Source organism: Dermacentor silvarum, chromosome 11, assembly GCF_013339745.2.
Source record: "Dermacentor silvarum isolate Dsil-2018 chromosome 11, BIME_Dsil_1.4, whole genome shotgun sequence".
Lineage (NCBI taxonomy): Eukaryota > Metazoa > Arthropoda > Arachnida > Ixodida > Ixodidae > Dermacentor > Dermacentor silvarum.
Window position 1 is genome coordinate 10,788,048 of NC_051164.1, and position 20,571 is coordinate 10,808,618.

Sequence of the window (20,571 nt, forward strand, 5' to 3'; positions counted from 1 at the left end):
CTTTGCCTTGCGGGTGAACCTGCGAGATTTTTTTCGTTCTGTCCCAGTTTAGGCGCGGCTGCCGCTGCCGGGAATCAAATTCGTGACTAATCAATAGGCTCTCGGTTTCTCGTTGTGCAAAGAAAGTATGCATATTTGTGTTGTGTCTTTTTAATAATGTGTAGCTAGACGATGCATGGGGCAGCACGTAGTGCTAATGGTAGCGCTTCAGTAATGTCACGCTTTTATAGATATAACTGTGCAATAAGGCACAGCGCTAAGAGGACGGTACACATCTCGGTCAGGTGAGCTCTCTGCTTATATCAGTAATAGTATTTATTATTTACATTGGTAAATAGGTTACAAGGGTAAATCATACATGAAAATACAAAGTGATTAGTTGCACCTTTGACCAGCAGTTGACCAAAGTAAAAATTAAACATGCTCTTCCTACTTTCTGGCCGCATCAAACATAAAAAATGCATTGTATAGTACCTGCAAAGAGTTTTGCGCTACAATATATTTTCAATGTTACTCTGTCTTTTTTTTTTCGTTTCTAGATTGGTAGCCATTCACATGATATATAATAACAGCTACTACTGCAAGACTGAGATTCATGACGGTCAAAACGTTGTTCGCACTTTGCAAGCGGGTTATGACCCTACCAATAATAGGGAAATGGGCGTATCAGTAAAGCCAGGAGACGTCTATTCAATTGGTATTCAATTGAGAAGTTCGAAATTCCTCATAGTGAGTAGAAATGCTGAGTTTGTGACTTCCTTTGAATTTTACTTCATGTACTCTTCATGGCAATTGCATTGAAAATACTTATAAGAATTAATTTCGCACTAAAAATCGTGCGCCCTTGGTGCTATGTGATTTAAGGACGAGATTTCGTTTCGATACGGTAGCATTAGAACACTCATGAAACGAAAGCTCGTCTGTCGGCTTGTGTACGGCAAAACAGGGGATATGAATCAAGAGAGGAGAAGCCCGACGCAGGTGGAGGGGGAGGAGGCACCTGACGTCACTAGAGAGGAAGCGCACAGTGGGGGCTTGGGGGGGGGGGGGGGGTGCACAGGTGCCGCGCGGCTGGAAGGAGAGGAGGCAGCGCACCTCGTATGTTTTCCGCTCCGAGCCCAGGGAAGCGCCCCGCCACATTGCGCAAGCGCATTGAAACAGGAGAGGAGGCGCATGGCGTCCGAGATGGCACACACTGGCACGTTATCCTCCGGCCATCCCATTCAGAATGCTCCCCAGCAAACAAAAAAAAAAAAAAAGAACAAAAGAAAGAGCGCACAATCGCTCGTTGGGAGTTATCTAAGTGATGTGTAACCATCTTTTACGAATCACGTGCTGTTTCGTTGTCGTATGCTACTGTGTTTATTATAATTGCAACCGCGAAAGAATCGTGAAACGGGGAATCGCGGTTGCAACACCGAAATGTTAACCGAGACCAGCATGAGACAACGGGCAGCAGCAAAGTTTACTAACGTTATATGATGGCGCGTTTAGAAGACGCCGCTGCATCGTGGAACGTGAGCACTGGTCTATGCGGGTACCTCAGGTAATTCAACAGTGTCCCGCTTGGTAAACCTGTTTGGTAGTCCGTGTCTCTTCTTGTGTGGTCTGTTTGGCACTTTCGTAACATGTACCAACTAGCCCGACAGAAAGTTCTGCTTGTGTTCTGCCTCGAACATTTTGCCGCATCAGCCGGTTAGTCCTTTTGTGTCTATATTTTTCGTGCAATTTTGTATACCCTTGTCCAGTGATTTGGAAGTATAGACTGTATTTTTGTTATGTTTATTAAAATATTTCGCTAAGCAGATAAGGTGTTGGTTCACACACCATACACAGTGTGGGAACTGGTAGGTTATTCTTTATGTCAGAGTTAAATTGTTGTCTACCGAATTTTTCCTTCTTTTTTTATGTACTTTGCAATATGGTAACTAGAGGCCGGATCTTTAGGCATTAAAAAAGAGCGTTTTAGGCGCCAAAAATAGGCAGGCAAAACAACATTTTAGGCCTCCAACGTCGTAAATATAGGCACAGCAAATTTTTACATAAATGCAAATAATTTCAAGCGAAGACGTGCGCGGCCTATATCTACGATACGAAAACAAGAAATGTTATTGTCTATGATGGCACAAAGGCGCCAACAGTTGAACATAGCCGTGCAATTGTCCCATAAAACTGCTGGACTAATGACGATCAACTGGCTTTTTTCAATAAGCACACTGCTCATATTCATGTTCAATGGCCACTGTACTCGGTCAGTGGCCTTTCCGTGAAACAGGCATGAAAAAGAATACTTGAAGGCTGGGAATACTAAATAAAAAAGCGGTACTTTATGTCTCCCTGACGCAATTAAATTAAGACACAACAAAAACAAATAACAAATGCAAGAGGCACTACGATTTATTAAGAAATTAGCATGTTCTTACATGAGGACTGTTAGGTACAACTCTTGGCAATTTTCTCATATACAATGACATTATCCGAATTGTATAGGCAAGACGTCCCAACACTTCCAAATACACTTCCGCCCATTTGAAGTGCACATGTTTGAAGAAATCACTGTGAAGATTGTGGAAACAATAGCAAACTACCACCATCTCCATATTTCTGCATTCAAAATTGTGCCTCTTGTCACTGAGAATGATCTCGTACGCTGAGAAGGAACGCCTGACGGCGGTGAACAACTTAAAAAGTAAATTACAAACAAAACATAAGCCGCGTGCACATCACATTTTTCTTTCTTCTTTTGCTCTTCATTCTCCTTTCCCCTGATGGCTCTCCGCGGTTTCGCATTCGCCAACCACTCGCGCAATGTCATCGCGGCGGCGTATGCTGGCCGGCGCGTCCCATTTCAATGCTGCTAGCAGTTGTTTTCCGGGATTTGGTTGAACTAAAGGACTAGGTTGAACCCCATAGAGTTCCGAGCAGTCAATGTTGCCCGGTGACATGAATAACGGTCTCTAACTGCACTCGCAAGCGAAACTTGAGGCTAAATAGTGTTCATATAGGCGCCGATGTTGAAAATAGGCATTAATAGGCATTTAGCCACAAACGCCAAAATAGGCATTTATAGCCACTATAAAAACACTATAAAAGCCCTTCTTAACCTCTAACTCATGCTCATATATCAAAGTGGGGCGAAAGGAGCGCAAGGAACAAAAAAGGCATTTGCCTAAAATCCGGTCTCTAGTGGTAACTCAGCGAGTAAAATGGAAATTTTCATGTTTCTACGCCTACGCTGTTGTGCAATTATATTCGTGGAATACTTTCCCGTGCGTACTTTTTCTTGTTTTTGTTTGATGTTGCGTACTATTGCGTTGTACGAATAATGATTTAGCTACGCGATGCTTTTTCCTTCCTTATTGAATAACTATTGTTTTACGTCGGTGTAACCGTATTCCAATTTACCAAATGCCTTGCTAAATGTATGGGAAGTATTCAATATTAAAATTAAAAAGATTAGGGGCAGCTTCACACTAGTCGTGCGAAGACGGCGCAAACAGCGAAGCTGGCGACCGCACCTAGGTTACGATTGGGCCAAGTTATTGCGAAGTTATGCTTCGAGACGCGGCCACGTTTTGCGCAAAATCACCCCGGAATCATCGACAGCCCAAGGAGCTAGAGCACTGCACGGGCCGATTTTTGCGGCCCGGGCCCGGCCCGGGCCCGTTTTCACATTGGGCGGCCCGCCCGAGCCCGATCAAAACTTTTATGGCGAGACCCGGGCCCGGCCAGGGCCCGGAAATAATCTACGTTACCCGCCCGGCCCGCCACCCCTTTACCTTAAGCCCGAGCCCGGCCCGAGCCCGACACGAAACCGGCCCGAACCCGGCCCGAGACCGAAAAATACATGTTTTTCAGAGTTGAGAAGCCCGAGAATAACTCGCAGAAAGCCCGAGCCCGGCCCGGGCCCGGGTCAAAAAGCACACGCCGTGCCCGAGCCCGGCCCGAGCCCGTGAAAACACTCCTCTACCCGGCCCGGCCCGGGCTTTCGGGTAAGCCCGAGCCCGTGCAGTGCTCTACAAGGAGCAACAAACACACGGTCATTAAAGTATCTGGACGCTCAAACGCTTTTGCTCGGTTTCGCGGGCTCGTACCTCCGCATGTTCTGCGAATCACCGACGTTTCGCCGTCGCTTCGGCGGCGCGATACTCGGCATCGGCCCGAAGTCGTCTCAATCACTCTCGAGTGGCAGCGCGGCGGCTTTCGCTCCGCGCTTCATCGAGGGTGACGCTCTTCTTCGGCTGCCCCATCTTCGCGGCGATGTGCTCGGCTCGGAGACGGCGGGGCTAAAGCCCCTTGACAATTTGAAAATAGCGACACTCTCCTCCCCGCCGCGCTTTCCTCCTCGATTCTCCTCGCCGGCCGGCAGCGCGCGCTGCGCACGGCACGCTATTGCGCCTGGGCTCCCGCGGACGGGCCGCAGAATTCGATGGAGGCGCATGATCTTGGGCTAGTTGCGCTCCCCAGTGGCGTTGAAAATTTTGAAGAATGGTGATAATAGCATGAAGAATGCTGAAGGCAACGTTTATGAGGAGGTTGATTTCATCATAAAGCCGTATGAATGACACACACTGATGTAAAAGGAGATTTGAGGAGAGTTCTATACTCCAGTTATTTTTTTCTGCCACATGATACTGCTTTACTTTGTGCATCTGGTCTAGTATTGCTTGTGGCAAATCGCTATGTGTTTGGCAGTTTTTTCTTGCATGTGCGTGCATGTGGATCGCAGGGATTATATTCAGCGTGCCTTCTTATAATGAATTACTGGCCAGTGCATCGTCCGTCCATGTGTTTGTTTCAATGCCAAAGTAGCTTTCGAGCTGTGGTTTCTGCATTGAATAGGACGGTTGCACAATTTCAGTGCGATGAAGCGGTGCCGGCAACCACTCATCGCCCACAATAACAAAAGCTAAGGAAGGTATTTACAGATTATTCTTTAGGCGTTGGTGTCAATGAAGCTTAAAAAATACTCGGTATACCTATGGCAGAATGCATTCTATATTATTAAGCAAAAGAAACGCCTCTGGATGAGGTATTTTGATAGTTCACACCGACATACCGTTTAATTATGTAGTATAGGATAGGTAAAATTGTGATTTTGATTCGCGGGGGCCCTATTGCCGACACATTGTAGATTGCGGGGAAGCATGCGGTCGCGACAGGCTCTGCATAAAGGATCATAGTGTCGTTGGCTGCGCCGTTAAGCGACCGAGATCATTATTGCTGAAATTATTATAGGCGGGACAAGGAGCAAGCAGCAGCAATCACGTAATACTGTTAGTTCGAGGATCATGCCGCTGTCGAGGGGGCTACTTGTGCTTCACGACAAGTCGGTGGGAGAAAATTGTTGAAACTGCGTTGGGCTTCAGCTTTTTTTTTTCAAGTTCTTGTAATATGCGCGGCTCAAATTGGTATTCAGTGGAATGTAGCTAGAACATTTATCGAAGAGGTAATCACTCAGGCAGGATGAATAAAACGTCCTTTATACAAGTACAAGTGGCTAATACGCTACAGTGCTAAATATTATTTCCTACATAATATTCCCTGCATTGCTACATAATAACCATAATCATTATTTATTGTTCAACCTTCGTAATCAAAACGCATTGATGCAATGACATCGGCTCGTGTTACATGGATGGAAAAGGTTTACCCACAGAACAAAACCGAAGAAAGGTGATTGTAACGCATTCGCAATTAAAGCGAAAATTCCCCGCCTCCACCTAGAAGTCAAAAGCAAGGGTGCGCGATCGCGTCCTGCACATTGCCTGTACCCGCGAGAAAACCAAATAATAATCGTCACCCACTCACGCGTGCCTGGCAGCCCAGTTCAAAGCAAATTCAAGAACTGACAAAGATTACCAGGTGTCCTTAGCTATCGCCTGTAATTCTACTGTAATTCACCTCAATCCACACTAATCCACCTTCACGCACCTTATTCGACCTTAATCCACTCTAATCTTCCTTAATACGCCTTAATAGACCTTAATCCACCTCAACGCACCCTAATCCACCTTAATCAATCTTAATCCTCCTTAATCCAGCTTATTCGACCTTAATCCACCCTAATCCTTCCTAATAGACTTTAAGCAACCTTAATCCATCTTAATCCTCCTTCATGCACGTTGATCGACGTTAATCCACCCTAATCCTCCTTATTACATGTTGATCCACCCTAATCCAACTTAATCCTCCTTAATCAACCCTAGCCCTCCTTATTTAACCTTAATACACATTAATCGACCTTAAACCACCTTAATCCAATCATTACTGTATACTAGTCTATGTACTAATTTACTTATCAATAAAAATGAATTGAATTGAATTGAAAAAAATTAATCAGTCATGAATTTACTTTGCTAATCATTAATAATCTATTATACACGGCTGGACATGATTTGGCTCGCTTCTGGCCTTCATTAGGTCACGTTACTTTCTGTACCTCAAACGCTCACCTTAAAACATATCCAACCAAGGGTCTCGCCTTAAAATGTGGACTAGCTGGCGCTCATTACCTGCAATACCACGGGTATACTTCCCACTAATTTTTTTCAGGCCCTGCATTAATTGTACTTAAGTGACTGACATACACATCGAAGCTGTAAATAGCTCCTCTACAAGCTGCTATTCCGATTTTCAGTAAAACAGGTAACGGATCCTAACAATCACGAGAAGTGCGATCGAGAGGCTGTATCTTCGGGTATATTTGTTCGGTGGAAACCAGAATCCATAATGCTGCATTTCCGATTGAACAACAGTTGACGATGTGCGAGGTGATGGAGGCCCAGCAGAATATGCAGCATTCTGAGGAGAACCCCATTTTTATGCAACGTACATATTGCCGCAACACAAACGCCAATGAGCAGGCCTGAAGAATTGAAAAAGTGGAGTATTAGGGGATGCTTTGATACGAGCAATAAAAAAGGGGCCTTACCTCGCAAACAATACTGTTCCTTGTCGGATCAAAGTTCTTTCGGCCAATGTTGTGCAGCCACTGCTTCTTGCGCAAGCCATCACGCTTTCCTTGCGGTATCATAAAAACTGCATAACCATCATCGCGCTTCTTGCTGCAATTATATGCGCAGCAGCACGGCATAGCGCTAGCAGGCAGTGCACGAAACAGCGTGTCAAGTTAGCGTGCGACGTTTTCTATACGCCGAGCCAACCGAGCTCACGCGCAAAATGGCGCGAACGATAAAGCAAAACACAAGCAAAACGCAAGCGCCGCTCGTTTCCAAGGGCAACGGCAGGAAGGGCAATCATCGTGCAGGAAAACAGGCGCAAGACCATCTGCCGAGGAGGGGACTCGCGAGGAGCGAGGAGGAGGCGAGGGGGTCGCGCGCCGGCGGCAGAGTACAAAGAGTGGCGGTACTTTAGAATTATCAAGGGAATTTAGGCGGAGCTATTGTGTCGCCGTGGCGGCGACGGGGAGCTATGTGTCCCGTGGGCCGGCGTAATGACGTCACGGCTTTGCTCCACCTCTGCGCAGCTCCGGCAACCACTCCGCACGGCGCGGTCACGTCATGGCTTGACAAAGCTAAGGCGAAGTGATGTGGCGCGTGCGATGACGCGACGGTTCACGCAGCTGTGATGAGGCTCGGCGCGGTCGAGGCTCGGCGCTGTGGCGAGGCTTGGCACTGAGGTGAAGTGTTCCTAGACCGTGTATCATTGCGCGCAAAATGACATGGACAAAAGAGGGAACATGTATAACACACACGAAGCACAATGATGTGTTGCGCTTCGTGTGTGTTATACGTGTTCCCTCATTTGTCCATGTCATTTTGCGCGCAATGATACACGGTCTTATGGAATACCAACAAGCCCAAGTGAAAACCCTACTGCTGTTCCTAGACGACGCATGGTGACGTCATCGCCAGGCGGAGGTTTTGAGGCGCACACTCGACGGACCATCCTCTTGCTTAAGTAGCTTCGCTAGATCGCAGGGTATGTGCCGTTCCGCTTGGACCCTTTCTGCACTTCCTCCTGGATCGGCCCACATTACGGCGTTACACCTGGCGGCAAACGCCCAGGTTGAACAGCTTAGCTGTTAAAGGAAATATACCGTAAGCATACATGTAAAAAAGCGAGCAGTATATTTGTGTTCCGTGCAATAAACATTTTAAATATTACTGTTTCTTATGGTAATGCTGTCTTGGGTGACAAAATACAGACTAATTTAAATATAAATTAAATTATCGAGTTTTACGTGCCAAAACCACGATTTGATTATGAGGCACGCCATGGTGGAAGACTCCGGAATCATTTCGACCATCTAGGGTTCTTTATCGTGCACCAAAATCTAGAAGAAGAAGAACGTACTTCATTATCAAATCAATCAGATTTGAGTCCGGCGTCATTTTAGTGGGTCTGGGCACCCGCCGCGGTTCAGAGACCTTGTCTCGAAGCGGCTTCCTCTGCTCGCTGGACGAGTTGTACTGTCAGGTTCCAGCTGAGCAGTGCGACCGGAGGCTGGCGGTGGAAGAGACGGAGGTGTCGGCACTGCCCGAATTGTTTCTGATGTCCTGACATTCCCATAACGTGTGATTAAGTGTGGCAACCTCGCCACAGGATGTGCATCTGTTTGTAGTGTACATGTCTGGATATATGGTGTGCATGAGTCTGGGGTTTATCTAAGAATCAGTTTGTAATTACCTGTAGTGTACTGCTTGCGCCCTGTCTAACCTAGCGGGAGGGAATGGGTATACGCGTCTCTGTAACTGGTAGTGTGTCGTGATGTCGTGGAACCTGGTCAAACGTTCCTCGCACGCCCAGACGTTTGCAGTACCTCGCGGGGGCTCTTCCTCCGATGATGCTCGGTGAGTGAGGCCTCGAGCAACGCGGTGAGCCGCTTCGTTGGGGGAGCTCAGTCCAGTGTGTGCCGGGATCTATAGCAAGTGCCTTCGGTTATCGACGTCGGTCTCTCCCTGGTGTATGGGATGTCGCTTGAGTACGTGATACGCCTCTTGCGACATGCGCCCATTTGCAAAATTGCGAATTGCCGTTTGCGAATCGCAGATCACGTATGTAGCCTTGGTTTGTGGGAGGGCCAGTGCTATGGCCGCTTCCTCTGCCGCTTCGGCATATGCCGTGTTCATGGTGACGCTCGTGAGGTGGTTACCTCGGTGGCTAGTAACTGCCGCCACGAAACTCTTCCTGTCTCGATAAGGGCTGCATCGGTGAAGACTGCCTCCTTGTCGTTGGAGTAACTTTGGTTCATGTGCTGTGCCCTGGCTTTACATCTCCCCGTGTGGTTTTGGGGGTGCATGTTGGGAAGCAATGGGGGCACATATGGTTCTTAGAATTGCCACTTTGATGCCGTGCTGCGTGTGGTATGTGATTCCGAGATTTTCAAGCACGTGCCTGCTAGGGCGGGTCTTCGATGGGCGGTTGAGTTGGGACACTTGTTGTGCCTCCTCGCGTTCCTCGAGCTTGTTGTGCAAGCCTAGTCCTAGGAGCTTGGTGGTGCTCACTCCGGGCGCAAGTCCCAACGCACATTTGTACGCCTTGCATATGAGGGCGTTGAGCTTGTTTCTTTCCGCAACCGTCCAGTTGTGAAACGCTGCCGTGTACGTTATTTGAGAAATAACGAAGGCTTGTATGAGTCGTATGACGTTGCCTTCGCGCATGCCCGCGTGTTTGTTGGTGATGCGTCGGATGAGCTGCATCGTTCTCATGACCTTTGCCGTTATCTTGCGAAGTGATTCGCCATTGCCGCCGTTGTGTTCTATAGTCATTCCTAGTAACCGGATCTTGTCTAGCATCGGGATGGGTAGGCCGTTTGATGCCGTTAATTGGATCTCTTCCTTTACCGAGGGGGGGGGGGGGGTGTAGCCTTTAGGTGGGCGCCCCTTTCTGACCGGTCTATATAGCACCAGTTCGGATTTTTCGGCTGAGCAGGCGAGTGCCGCGCCCACCAGGTAGTTTTCCACGCACTGGATGGCCTGCTGTAAACGTTGCTCGATCGCTCCGTCGCTGCCCGTTGTCGTCCAGATCGTAATATCATCCGCGTATAGCGTGTGGTGCAGTCCTTCGATTTTCAGCAATCGGTCGGGTAACCCCAGCAGGATGAGGTTGAAGAGCATCGGCGAGATGACCAAGCCCTGCGGGGTGCCCGATCTCCCTATGTTGATGTGATCTGAGTCTAGTTGTCCCACTCGCATGCGAGCTGTTCTTCCCGTGAGGAAGTCTCGGACATGGTTGTACGTTCGCAGTCCGAGATTTAGCTTGTCTATTTGTCGTAATATGGCCTCGTGGCGAACGCTATCGAAGGCCTTCTTCAAGTCCAACCCGAGGATGGCTCTCGTCGAGTGCCCCGGATTGTCAATGAGTTCATGTTTTAGTTGCAGAAGGGCGTCTTGCTTGGAGAGGTGTCTTCTGAACCCAATCTTGGTGTGTGAAAATATTTCGTTGTCCTCGAGGTAATCCGTGAGTCTATTGAGAAACGCGTGCTCCATCAACTTGCCCACGCAAGACGTGAGGGACATGGGGCGCAGGTTCTCCAGCTGCAATTCCTTGCCGGGTTTTGGTATCAGTATGAACATTGCTTCTTTCCATTGCTGGGGTAGCTTGTCGTGCGCCCAACACTCGTTAATGTATTTTGTGAGTTTCTCAATTGATCCGTAATCGAGATTGCGTAGTGCCCTATAGGATATTCGATCGGCGCCAGGGGCCGACTTGGTGTTGAGTTTGACGAGGGCCGCCTGGATTTCGGCAACGGCGAATTCCGCGTCCAGGGTGGCGTTGCTTTCTCCCGTGAAGTCCGGATGTATTAGCGGTGGCGTTTGGAATATGTAAAGGAGTTCCGCATCCCGTAAGAATTGTTGTTCCGTTCCCCCGTAAGCGTGTATGATTTTCTATATGCCTTGCATGTGTGTGGTCTTAGTGTTGGCGGGATCTATCAGATACCACAGCATCTGCCACGTGCCACGCGTGGTGAGTTGACCGTCCATCTCCGCGCATTTCTCTTCCCTTTGTTGTTGTTGCAGTGTAAGCACGTGCTTTTCTATTTCTTTGTTGAGCTGCGCTATCCGTCTACGCAGTCTCCTATTGTGTCTGTGTTGTTTCCATCGGTGGTGCAGGTGGGTTTTGGCTTCACACATGTGCAGTAACCGGGAGTCTATTGTATCGAGCCCAGCTTTCGACGGGATCGTTTGCGTCACGCGCTCGATGTCCCGCCGCAGTTGGTCGGTGCATTGGTCTATGTCTTTGATGTCTGCCACGTGTTGCTTGTCACAATGTTTGCGTAGTTGATTCCACTAGGTGATCTTCATTTGGCGACCGGCGTTGTGTTCTTGCGGGCCGTCTTTTGCTGCTATGGAAATGATGTAGTGATCGCTTCCCAAGTCTTACATAGTGTTTGGCCAAGTGACTTTGCGTGTGTTGCACGTAAAAGTAAGGTCCGGCGTCGTGTAGGTGCTGACACTCTTGCCCTGCCTTTTTGGTGCCGCGGGGTCGGTGACGAGCTCGAGTCAGACGTATTGGGCTGATGCGTGCCTTTGGGCTGATCCTGCTTGTAACCCCACGCCGTGTGCACCGCGTTAAAGACCCCCCCCCCCCCCCCCCATTGAACAGCTGTTGCCCTTGGGCGATGTCGATTGCCCGTGTGAAGAGAACATGGAAGCGGTGCTGGCGGCATCTGGGACTGATGTAGACGTTGAGTACGAAGATGCTGTTGCGCGTCTTGCATGGTGGAATTAGTTCTACGAGGACGTTTTCATGTATCTGACTTTGGTGTCGTGTTCAATAGCTGTGTGCGCTCGCTTGACCAGCGTGGTGACGTTTGGTTTCTCCGCCTTGCCTGTTATAGACTGTACCCCGTGAGTTTGGCGGGGCCGTTCGATTCTTGCAATATGATGACGTCTGGGCGTTCGGGGATAGTTGTCAGGTAGTGTTGTAAGTGCGCTCGTTTGTTTTGGTAACTTCTGCAGTTCCTCTGCCATATTCTGTGTTTTTGTTTAGATGGGTGTCGAGCCATGATTATATGCTGTTACATGTGTTGCGCCGCTTCCCTATGCGACGCTACGACCATGCTGTTCGCGCCTTCTAATCTGGACAGTCTGAAGTGAACGCTCTCCAAGCTTGTATCTGATCTAAGTACACGGGTGTTATCGCATTTCGCCCCACTCGAAATGTGGCCGTCGTGGTCCGTATTCGATCCCGCGACCTCGTGCTTAGCACCCAACACCATACCCACTAAGCAACCACGGCGGTTATATATACTAATAAGCGAATAAATTATTCGATTATTTCTTGCACGCTGCGGACACGATTTCTCGATCCATCCAGTTTTGAGATTGCGACACGCAACAGGTAATGACACGCATGGTCAAGCCGCAGAGCAAAGTGATTTTTTTAATTGTAAAAACAAAAAAAAACAAAAAACATTTAAACCCTTGCTGCACCTTATCTGAAACATTCTTTGTGCCTTACGACATTTCAGTAACAATTTACGTTGAATATTGGCCTTTGGACCGGCATACCTAATCCTGACAGTTGGGTATGTCTGTTTGCTGAGAAAGACAACACTTGATATTAAAACAAGCATAGAAGGTTTCCTTCTATACACCTCTATAATATTGTCACGTAGAAGTGACCATGAAGAAAACAGTCGCAAAACTGTGAATGACGAAACAGACTTTTGATTGGGCGAACCTGTGCCCACAAAAGTAAGTTGTACTGAAAGCACAACGATAGTGGCGAACATAGTCGGCGATCGTCGAAAAACTGATCAGCGGCGAAACGCGCCGGCTGTTACACATTATTCATCGAAGGTTGCAGAGTAATCCCTGGTGCCCGCGTGTCTTCCAGAAAGTACGAGACAATTCGCGTAGCTCATACAATCAGATGACGTCAGCGTCGGTGACAACAGACAACGGATAGAAGCATCGATAACGTTCGAGAAACTTCCGATACATGCAGGCGCGTCCTGTGCCTAGCGATTACGTTTAACACTTGTTAGTCGGTGAAAAGTGGTCACCGATGAAAGATCAACATGTACACCTGTCAATACCCTCCCCTTAAAAAGCATCCTCCCGATGCTACAAACAAACACGAAATTGAAAACAAGACCACCCGTAATAAAGAGAAAAAAAGAACAAAGCAACAAAGTACCTAAGTTCGTCAGCGCGCGTAGAAAGGCCTAAGACGCACCACGTGGATGACTTCAGGTCGCGCGCAGCGCCGCTGTGATTTCGAAATGCCGTCTGGCACGACCTCATAGTCCAGTACGCCAATATGTCGGAGGATCTTATAGGGTCCGAAATAGCGACGTAAGAGTTTGTCGCTAAGTCCTCGTTGGCGTATCGGAGTCCAGAGCCAAACATGGTCGCCGTGCTGGTACTCGACGTAGCGTCGCAGAAGATTGAGGCTGGTTCTTGATGCACAGGGGGGCGAGCTGTCGACCTTCTTAGGCGCGCGGCAGGTAGGTGGCAACGTCAAGATTGTCTTCATCGGTGACGTCCGGTACCGATGGCGTCAAGCGTCGTTGTCGGGCTCCTTCTGTAGACCAGGTGGAACGGTGCCATGTGCGTTGTTTCTTGCACGGTCGTGTTGTATGCGAAGGTCACGTACGGAAGGATGGTATCCCACGTATTCTGTTTGACGTGGACTTACATGGCCATCATGTCGGCGATGGTCTTATTTAGGCACTCGGTGAGGCCATTCGCCTGCGGGTGGTAGGCGGTGGTCCGGCGATGGCTTGTATGGCTGTATCGCAGGATGGCTTGAGTTAGGTCTGCCGTAAAAGCCGTTCCTCTGACGGTGATGAGGATTTCTGGGGCACGGTGACGCAGGAGAATGTTCTCAACGAATAATCTGGCTACCTCGGCGGCACTGCCTTTGGGCAAGGCTTTTATTTCGGTGTAGCGGAGGAGGTAGTCCGTAGCTACGACGATCCATTTATTCCCGGACGTCAACGACGGGAAATGCCCCAGTAAGTCCATCCCGATCTGCTGGAACGGTCGGCGAAGTGATTCGATCGGCTGTAGAAGTCCGGCTGGCCTTGTCGGCGGTGTTTTGCAGTCGCTGACAGTCTCGACATGTCTTTACGTAATGGACGACGTTGGCAGTGAGGCGAGGCCAGTAGTATTTTTCTTGTATCCTCACGAACGTGCGGGAAAAACCGAGGTGTACAGCCATTGGGTCGTCATGGAGAGCCTGCAGAACCTCTGGGCGCAATGCTGAAGGTACCACGAGGACGTAATTGGCACGGAGTGGAGAGAAGTTCTTCTTGAGGAGAATTTCGTTTTGCAAGAAAAACGACTACAATCCTCGCCTGAACACCTTCGGGACAACGGCGATCTTGCCTTCCGGGTAGTCTACAAGGCTCCTTATTTCCGGGTCAGCTCGTTGTTGTTCGGCGAATTCGTCGGCACTGATGGGTCCCAAGAAAGTGTCGTCATTCTGGTCGTCCTGTGGCTGGGGTTCGACGGGGGCGCGATACAAGCAGTCGGCGTCAGAGTGCTTTCGCCCGGACTTGTAAACGACAGCAATGCCGAATGCTTGAAGCCTCAGACTCCATCGCGCGAGGCGACCTCGTGGATTCTTTAAGTTAGCTAGCCAACACAAGGCGTGGTGGTTGCTTACAACTTTGAAAGGCCTGCCATAGAGGTAGGGGCGAAACTTTGATGTAGTCCAGATGATGGCGATCGAGGCAATCCTTTTCTGTTGTGGAATAATTTGCTTCCGCCTTCGACAGTTACCGGCTAGCGTACTCGTGTCCAAGGTATTGTACGGTATAAATTACCAGCCGCGCACAAAAAAGACAACTTATCGAACACAGGCACATGGTTACTGACAGGTCTTTTCAACTTTACCATGTTTGAAGACCCCTACGAGAAAGGGCAGACTAACAAGCACCTAGAAAGCGTAGAGATGTAGCCTGAGGCACAAATTCTTGCCTGAAGAGCTCGGAACGTGGTCGCAAGATACTATGCCAGTCAGCATTTGAGCTCCAAAAACGGCTTACCCTCCCTTCAGAAACACAATTCGTCAGGAGCACCTGAATTTGAAACACAACAGGCCCATACCGTGCAATATGGGGGTGAGCAATCAGCCCAAGAAACTATATGCAACTGCCTAGCACACAGAGGAGGTTGCTGAATATGAAGTGTTGCGACGCCGGTTACTCGCACCTCGACCGGCGTTACTCGGTAGCGTCGCGTTATCGGCAGGCTGTAGGCATCCGGTAGATCGTGGCGACCAGGCAAGGGTGAGACGATTTCTAGTGCGAAACTTGCACTGTTTATTCCATGGTTGGTGAAAAACATTAAAGAAGAGAATAATAATAAAAAAATTGCGGGGCCGCCTAAATAGACCCGCCAAAATCGTAGGAGGGATTTTGCTCACGTCAACGTCACGTGACATGTACTGAGTCCAATCGGTGATTGACGGCTGCTCCCTCTCTCCTAGGCGACGTTGCACGTTCTTGCCTCCGCTAGCGGCAGCCCGTGGGTCCCGTTTGGTTCGCGGAAAGGAGTCTCCCCTTGAGTCGCACAGCTCGCGGGAGGAGGCCCTCCCTCCTGTCACGCACAGACACAAAGGGGCCCGTAATCACTTCGGGGCGCCCGCAAACCGGCAATCACTCGAGATACCCATAGCAAATTAGGGACCCATCCTCCGTTTCGATTAGGCATGGTCTTTCGATCATCCTTTTTGCATGGGGTGTTACCCCGCTAATCGTAACAGCCTCTTCTGCAGGGGAGGAAGATCCCGACGCGTAGGGGCCAGCAGACACTGGGCGAGGGATCGACGTTTCAGCAGCACAATTTCCCTCCGTAGTGACGAACCCTTGGTTCGTAGCTTGTAGATGCCCTGGAGTCGTTCATCAGTCCTCGTGGCGCTCTTCTATGCCTATTCTCCCTGGTCCGGTCCGGTGAAACTGGACTTGCAAACCGGTCTCGCAAATTTTGTTCTCCTGTTTGGGCAAGCAATTGCTCCAGAGGAGTGCCGGACCCACAACCACAAAGCATGCAAGCGAGCACAAGGCCACCCTTCCCCAAGACACACCAGGCTTTACAAAAAAAGAAAAGCAAAACCGCTAACGAAAAGCAAAAAGCAAAACCCATACCGTTCGCGCGTCCTCCTCCCCCCCCCCCCCCCCCTAAGCACTAAAAACAACCATTGCCTAAACGCTTGAGGACGTTATTACCAAATCAGCTAACAATGAACTACAACTTCGCGATAATAAAAAAACGTACGAAAAAAACACCAACGTAAAAATGACATCGGAAACCAGAGTGAGCATGAGGCTTTCGCTACTCTAGGGACAACGACTCAGGCCGTCGGCATTGCCGTTAAGTTTACCCTTCTCATAGTGAATATCGAAACTGTACTGTTGAAGAACCAAGCTGCAGCACAATAGACGGCCGTTTTTTGTACACATGGACTGCGACCACGTGAGGGAACAGTGGTCAGTCTCTATGGTGAACATTGAACCAGTGATATAGCAAGCTAGCATCTTCGCCGCCCAAACCACGCAGGCGCACTCTTTTTCTGATGCACTGTATGCTTCCTCATGAACTGAAAGTTTATTGCGATAGCAATTAGATGGACACTCCAAAGCGGATATCTGCCGTCGTCGTCACCGTCGTCGTCGCCGTCGCCGTGAGGTTCCGTATGACGTCAACGGCAATGAAATCGTCGCCCCGCTCCGGACGCTGTATGTGCGAGTAAAAGGGCGTGAGGGCCGCGCGCTTTCACGGGGAGCGAACGCACGTCGGAAAGCAAACGCGCGTTCTGCGCCGTGCTCGCTTAAGGGCTGCAGAAGTAGGCGTCTCCTCCTTTACAATCACCATATATGTAGAGCAAACGCGCCTTCTTCCGACGCGCGAGAGGCCGTGGGGGAGGGGGAGGGAAGGGAGGCGACGTTTAGCTGCGGCACTAAGTACCTATTTATATCAGAGGCTCCGGCAACAGTCACCAACGCCGCACGCATTTTGAGCGAACGCGGGCAAGACGCCGACAACAGTTCTGCGTGTTGCCGGTGCTGCTGCATGTCCAAGTTTATATAGCTGATAAAGCTAATATCATTACTCCGTATAGCTCTCTACAATTTTGCTATCGCAATTGATGCTTCGCCTTTCAGGTGAAACTGCGAGATTTTTTTTTCTTAGAGCATCTGTTAAATAACTCGCAATCTCGGAATAACGCGGGACATATCTTTGGTAATAACCTACCAAACCAAGGAATGACCTGATGTCCCGCTTTGTGCGTGGTTGCAGGAAGTTGTTTATTGTGGCCAGTTTAACCTCTGAAGGCCGGCGATGGCCTTGACCTATTACATTACCTAGATAAGCTACCTCCGCGCGCCCCAATTGGCATTTGGGAGCCTTGACAGTTAAGTTGGCCTCTCGTGGACGACACGACACCGTTCGAGAGTGTTTCAGATGGTCCGCCCATGATAAAGAAAAGATTGCTATGTCGTCGAGATACGGAAGTGCAAAGTCCTCATTTCCTCGTAGCACTTGATCCATAAGGCTAGAGAAACAATAGGGAGCATTCTTTAAAACAAAGCTCAGGACATTCGGCCGAAAGGTTCCCATCGGGGAAATAAACGCCGCAAGCCTGCTTTCCCTCTCGGTCAACGGAACCTGCCAGTACCCTCTCACTAAATCGAGCGTGGAGATGAAATTAGCACTGCTCACACTCTTAAGCCTTTCCTCGATATGCGGTATTGGGTAGGTCTGTTCCTCCGTGATTAAGTTCAGCCTACCGTAGTCGATACATGGTGGCGGTTCCTTTCCTGGGACCTCAACCAAGATAAGAGGCGAGGTATAATCACTCTCTCCTGGCTCGATTACACCTAGCTCTAACATCTTGTTTATTTCAATGGTCATATGACGACGTTGACGAGGTGAAAGGCGATAAGCTTTCAAACGAACTGGTTCTACTGAGGTTAACTCGATATCGTGAACGATCGCAGTGGGCCTGCCTGGTGTGCCTGAAAATATGTCTTTAAATTCAAACACGAGTTCCCTCACTTCTGCCCTTTGATCGGGATTCAATCCGCCTGCTCTATATTGACAATAGTCTCGTGAATGTTTTGCATGGCCCCCGTTATTGACGTTAACTCCGGAAAGTCGACAGGCATCTATTCAGGTTGGTGAAGCGACATCTTCACAATGGACTCCCTCTGCCGGTAGGCTTTAAATATGTTGCTGTAGTACAATCGTGGTGTCCTTCGTTTTCCCGGTACCGTGATTAGGTATTTTGTATCAGATAATTTTTAATTATGTCAACCGGTCCTTGCCACTGAGCCTGTAATTTGTTTTTCACTGAGGGTTTCAGAATCATTACCTTTTCCCCAACTTCAAAGTGTCGCGTTCTAGCCTTCCTGTCATAGTAATGCTTAGCATTACTTTGGGCCTTGCGCATTTCCTGCCCGGCTCATTCTTGAGATGTGTACAGTCGGTCTAACAGCTCTAGCACGTATTCCACAACCGAAGGGCTGTCCGCCCGGCCTTCCCAGGCTTCTCCAGCAATGCGAAGAGGGGACCGAAGGCAGCAACCGTAGACGAGCTCTGAAGGTGAAAAATCTGTTGATTGGTGCGGTGCATTTCAAAGCGCGAACATTGCTGCAAGCAAGCAAACCTCCCAATTGGCTTTGTGCTCAAAACAAAAGGTTCGCAAAAGCCGTTTCATGACTGAGTGGACTTTTTCTACCGCGTTTGACTGCGGGTGGTACACTGAGTTATGAATAATTTTAATACTGCACATTTCCAGAAACGTCAAGGTCAGTGCGCTCGTAAAGACGGATCCTTGGTCTTACTGGATTTCAGCGGGAAACCCCACTCGTGCGAACATAGAGAAAAACAGCGCGTTGACTATCTCCACCGAGCTTAGTTCTTTGAGGGCACCGCCTCTGGGAATTTCGTTGCGGGGCATAGTACAGTGAGAATATGCCGATAGTCAGACTGCGTTGCAGGAAGTGGTCCCACCGTGTCTATTATGAGCCTGCGAAACGGCTCCGTGATAATGGGAACAACTTTCATTGGCGCTTTAGTCTTATCTGCGGGCTTGCATATGCGTTGACATGTGTCGCAGCTTCTCAAAAATGCTTCCACTTCCCGAAAGCCACCGGGCCAGTAAAATTCCTGCAGTAAATGGTCCTTTGTTTTTCTAATGCTCAGACTCCCTGTCCAAAAGCCCCTGTGGACCAGATGTAGGTGCTGCACACGATATGGATGCGACGCCACGAGTTAGCCGTATTGCACTCCCTTTCGACTGGCGTACATTTTATACAGGACGCCTGCCCTCTTGAGGAACTTTACGTTCTGCTTGGCCACACCTTCTTTCGCGTCTGGCATTAGGTACCGCAGGGTGGAATCTTTTTCCTGTTCAGCAATCAACGTGGCAGGGCTTGCATTCAACAACTTTCTTCTGCATTCTGCCTCTCGAGACATTGCAGGCTCCGGCGCTTTCCTGACCTCTTCATTAGCTAGTGTGCCTTCCGCAATATCCCCTATCGGGCTGTCCTGTTTGGTGATGGTTGACGAATCCTCCGTCAAACCTGTTTTCTCCACCACTGGATGAAACACTTTCTTGGCCGCGAGCTCACTTGCCTTGGAACGAGTTAGCGCGTGTGCTATTCCCTCACTAAACCCGATTCCCCTGCGTCGCCCCAAATCATCGGATTTTTTAGAAAACAAATATGGATACTGCGGCGGGCGATAAGCCGAGACGGCGGCTTCAGTGTCCAGTACTCCCAAAGGGCCTTCGAAGCGAATCTTTGCCACAGGGAGACAAACACTGGAGGCCCCTACGGCTTGCCTTATCCAAGCACATTCTCCCGTGAACTGGCTTTCCTCCACGTACGACGTGTGGACCACGTCCATTGTGGCTGCCGAGCAACGAAGCACGCAACACGGTTTGCCGTTTACCATGCGGTCTCGAATATACGATTCTAGCAATTTTAGATTTTCTAGTTACTACTTAGTGACGTACACTAGTGTTGGCTTTTTGCACCCCACGGAGGTATGCCCCGTTTGCTGGCAGTTGTAGCAAACTACTGGTTCCTTTCACTCGAAATCGTTTTTTCTTTTGCCTTTCTGCCCTCTGTTAGGGTGACTATTCCTTTCCCTTGCTGTTCTCGTCACTACTTTTCACCGAATGTGACCTTTACTTTGATTTTTATACAGGCTCGACTTTGACAATCGCTCTGGCTTGTCGGGTCTGTATTTATTTATCTCCTTCTTAGGAGCTCCTTTTCCTTCGAACGCACGGCGAGTTAGGTACTCCTCAGCGAGATCGGCCGCTCTCGTGATACTGTCCACACCTGGCCTATCCTGAACCCAATACTTGATGTTTTCTCGCAGCCGGTGGAAGAACTGTTCTAATGCAACGCACTGCATTGTCTTTTCGGCGTCGCCGAGTGCACCCTCTTCGCTGAGCCATTCTTTCAGGTTTACCTCTAAGGTGTATGCCAAATCTTAGTATGACTCACTTTTGGTCTTCTCGACCTCCCTGAATTTTCGCCTGAATGCTTCTGCTGATATTCCATACTTTTTAAGCAGACTCGCTTTGACTTTATCGAACTCCTCTGCTTCTTCTTTCCCCATGCGGGCAATAATATCA

At 49.1% G+C, this 20,571-nt stretch overlaps 1 protein-coding gene across 5 annotated transcripts in view; it reads left to right on the plus strand.

Annotated features, from left to right (window-relative positions):
- The window catches only part of LOC125941248 (uncharacterized), a 410,784-nt gene that overhangs the window by 212,461 nt on the left and 177,752 nt on the right, over nt 1-20,571 (plus strand). For all 5 annotated transcript variants that reach the window (XM_049658202.1, XM_049658204.1, XM_049658205.1 and 2 more), the window contains exon 4: nt 540-729. In XM_049658202.1, the coding sequence (XP_049514159.1) occupies nt 540-729 (190 nt within the window). The remainder of the gene's footprint in view (nt 1-539; nt 730-20,571) is intronic.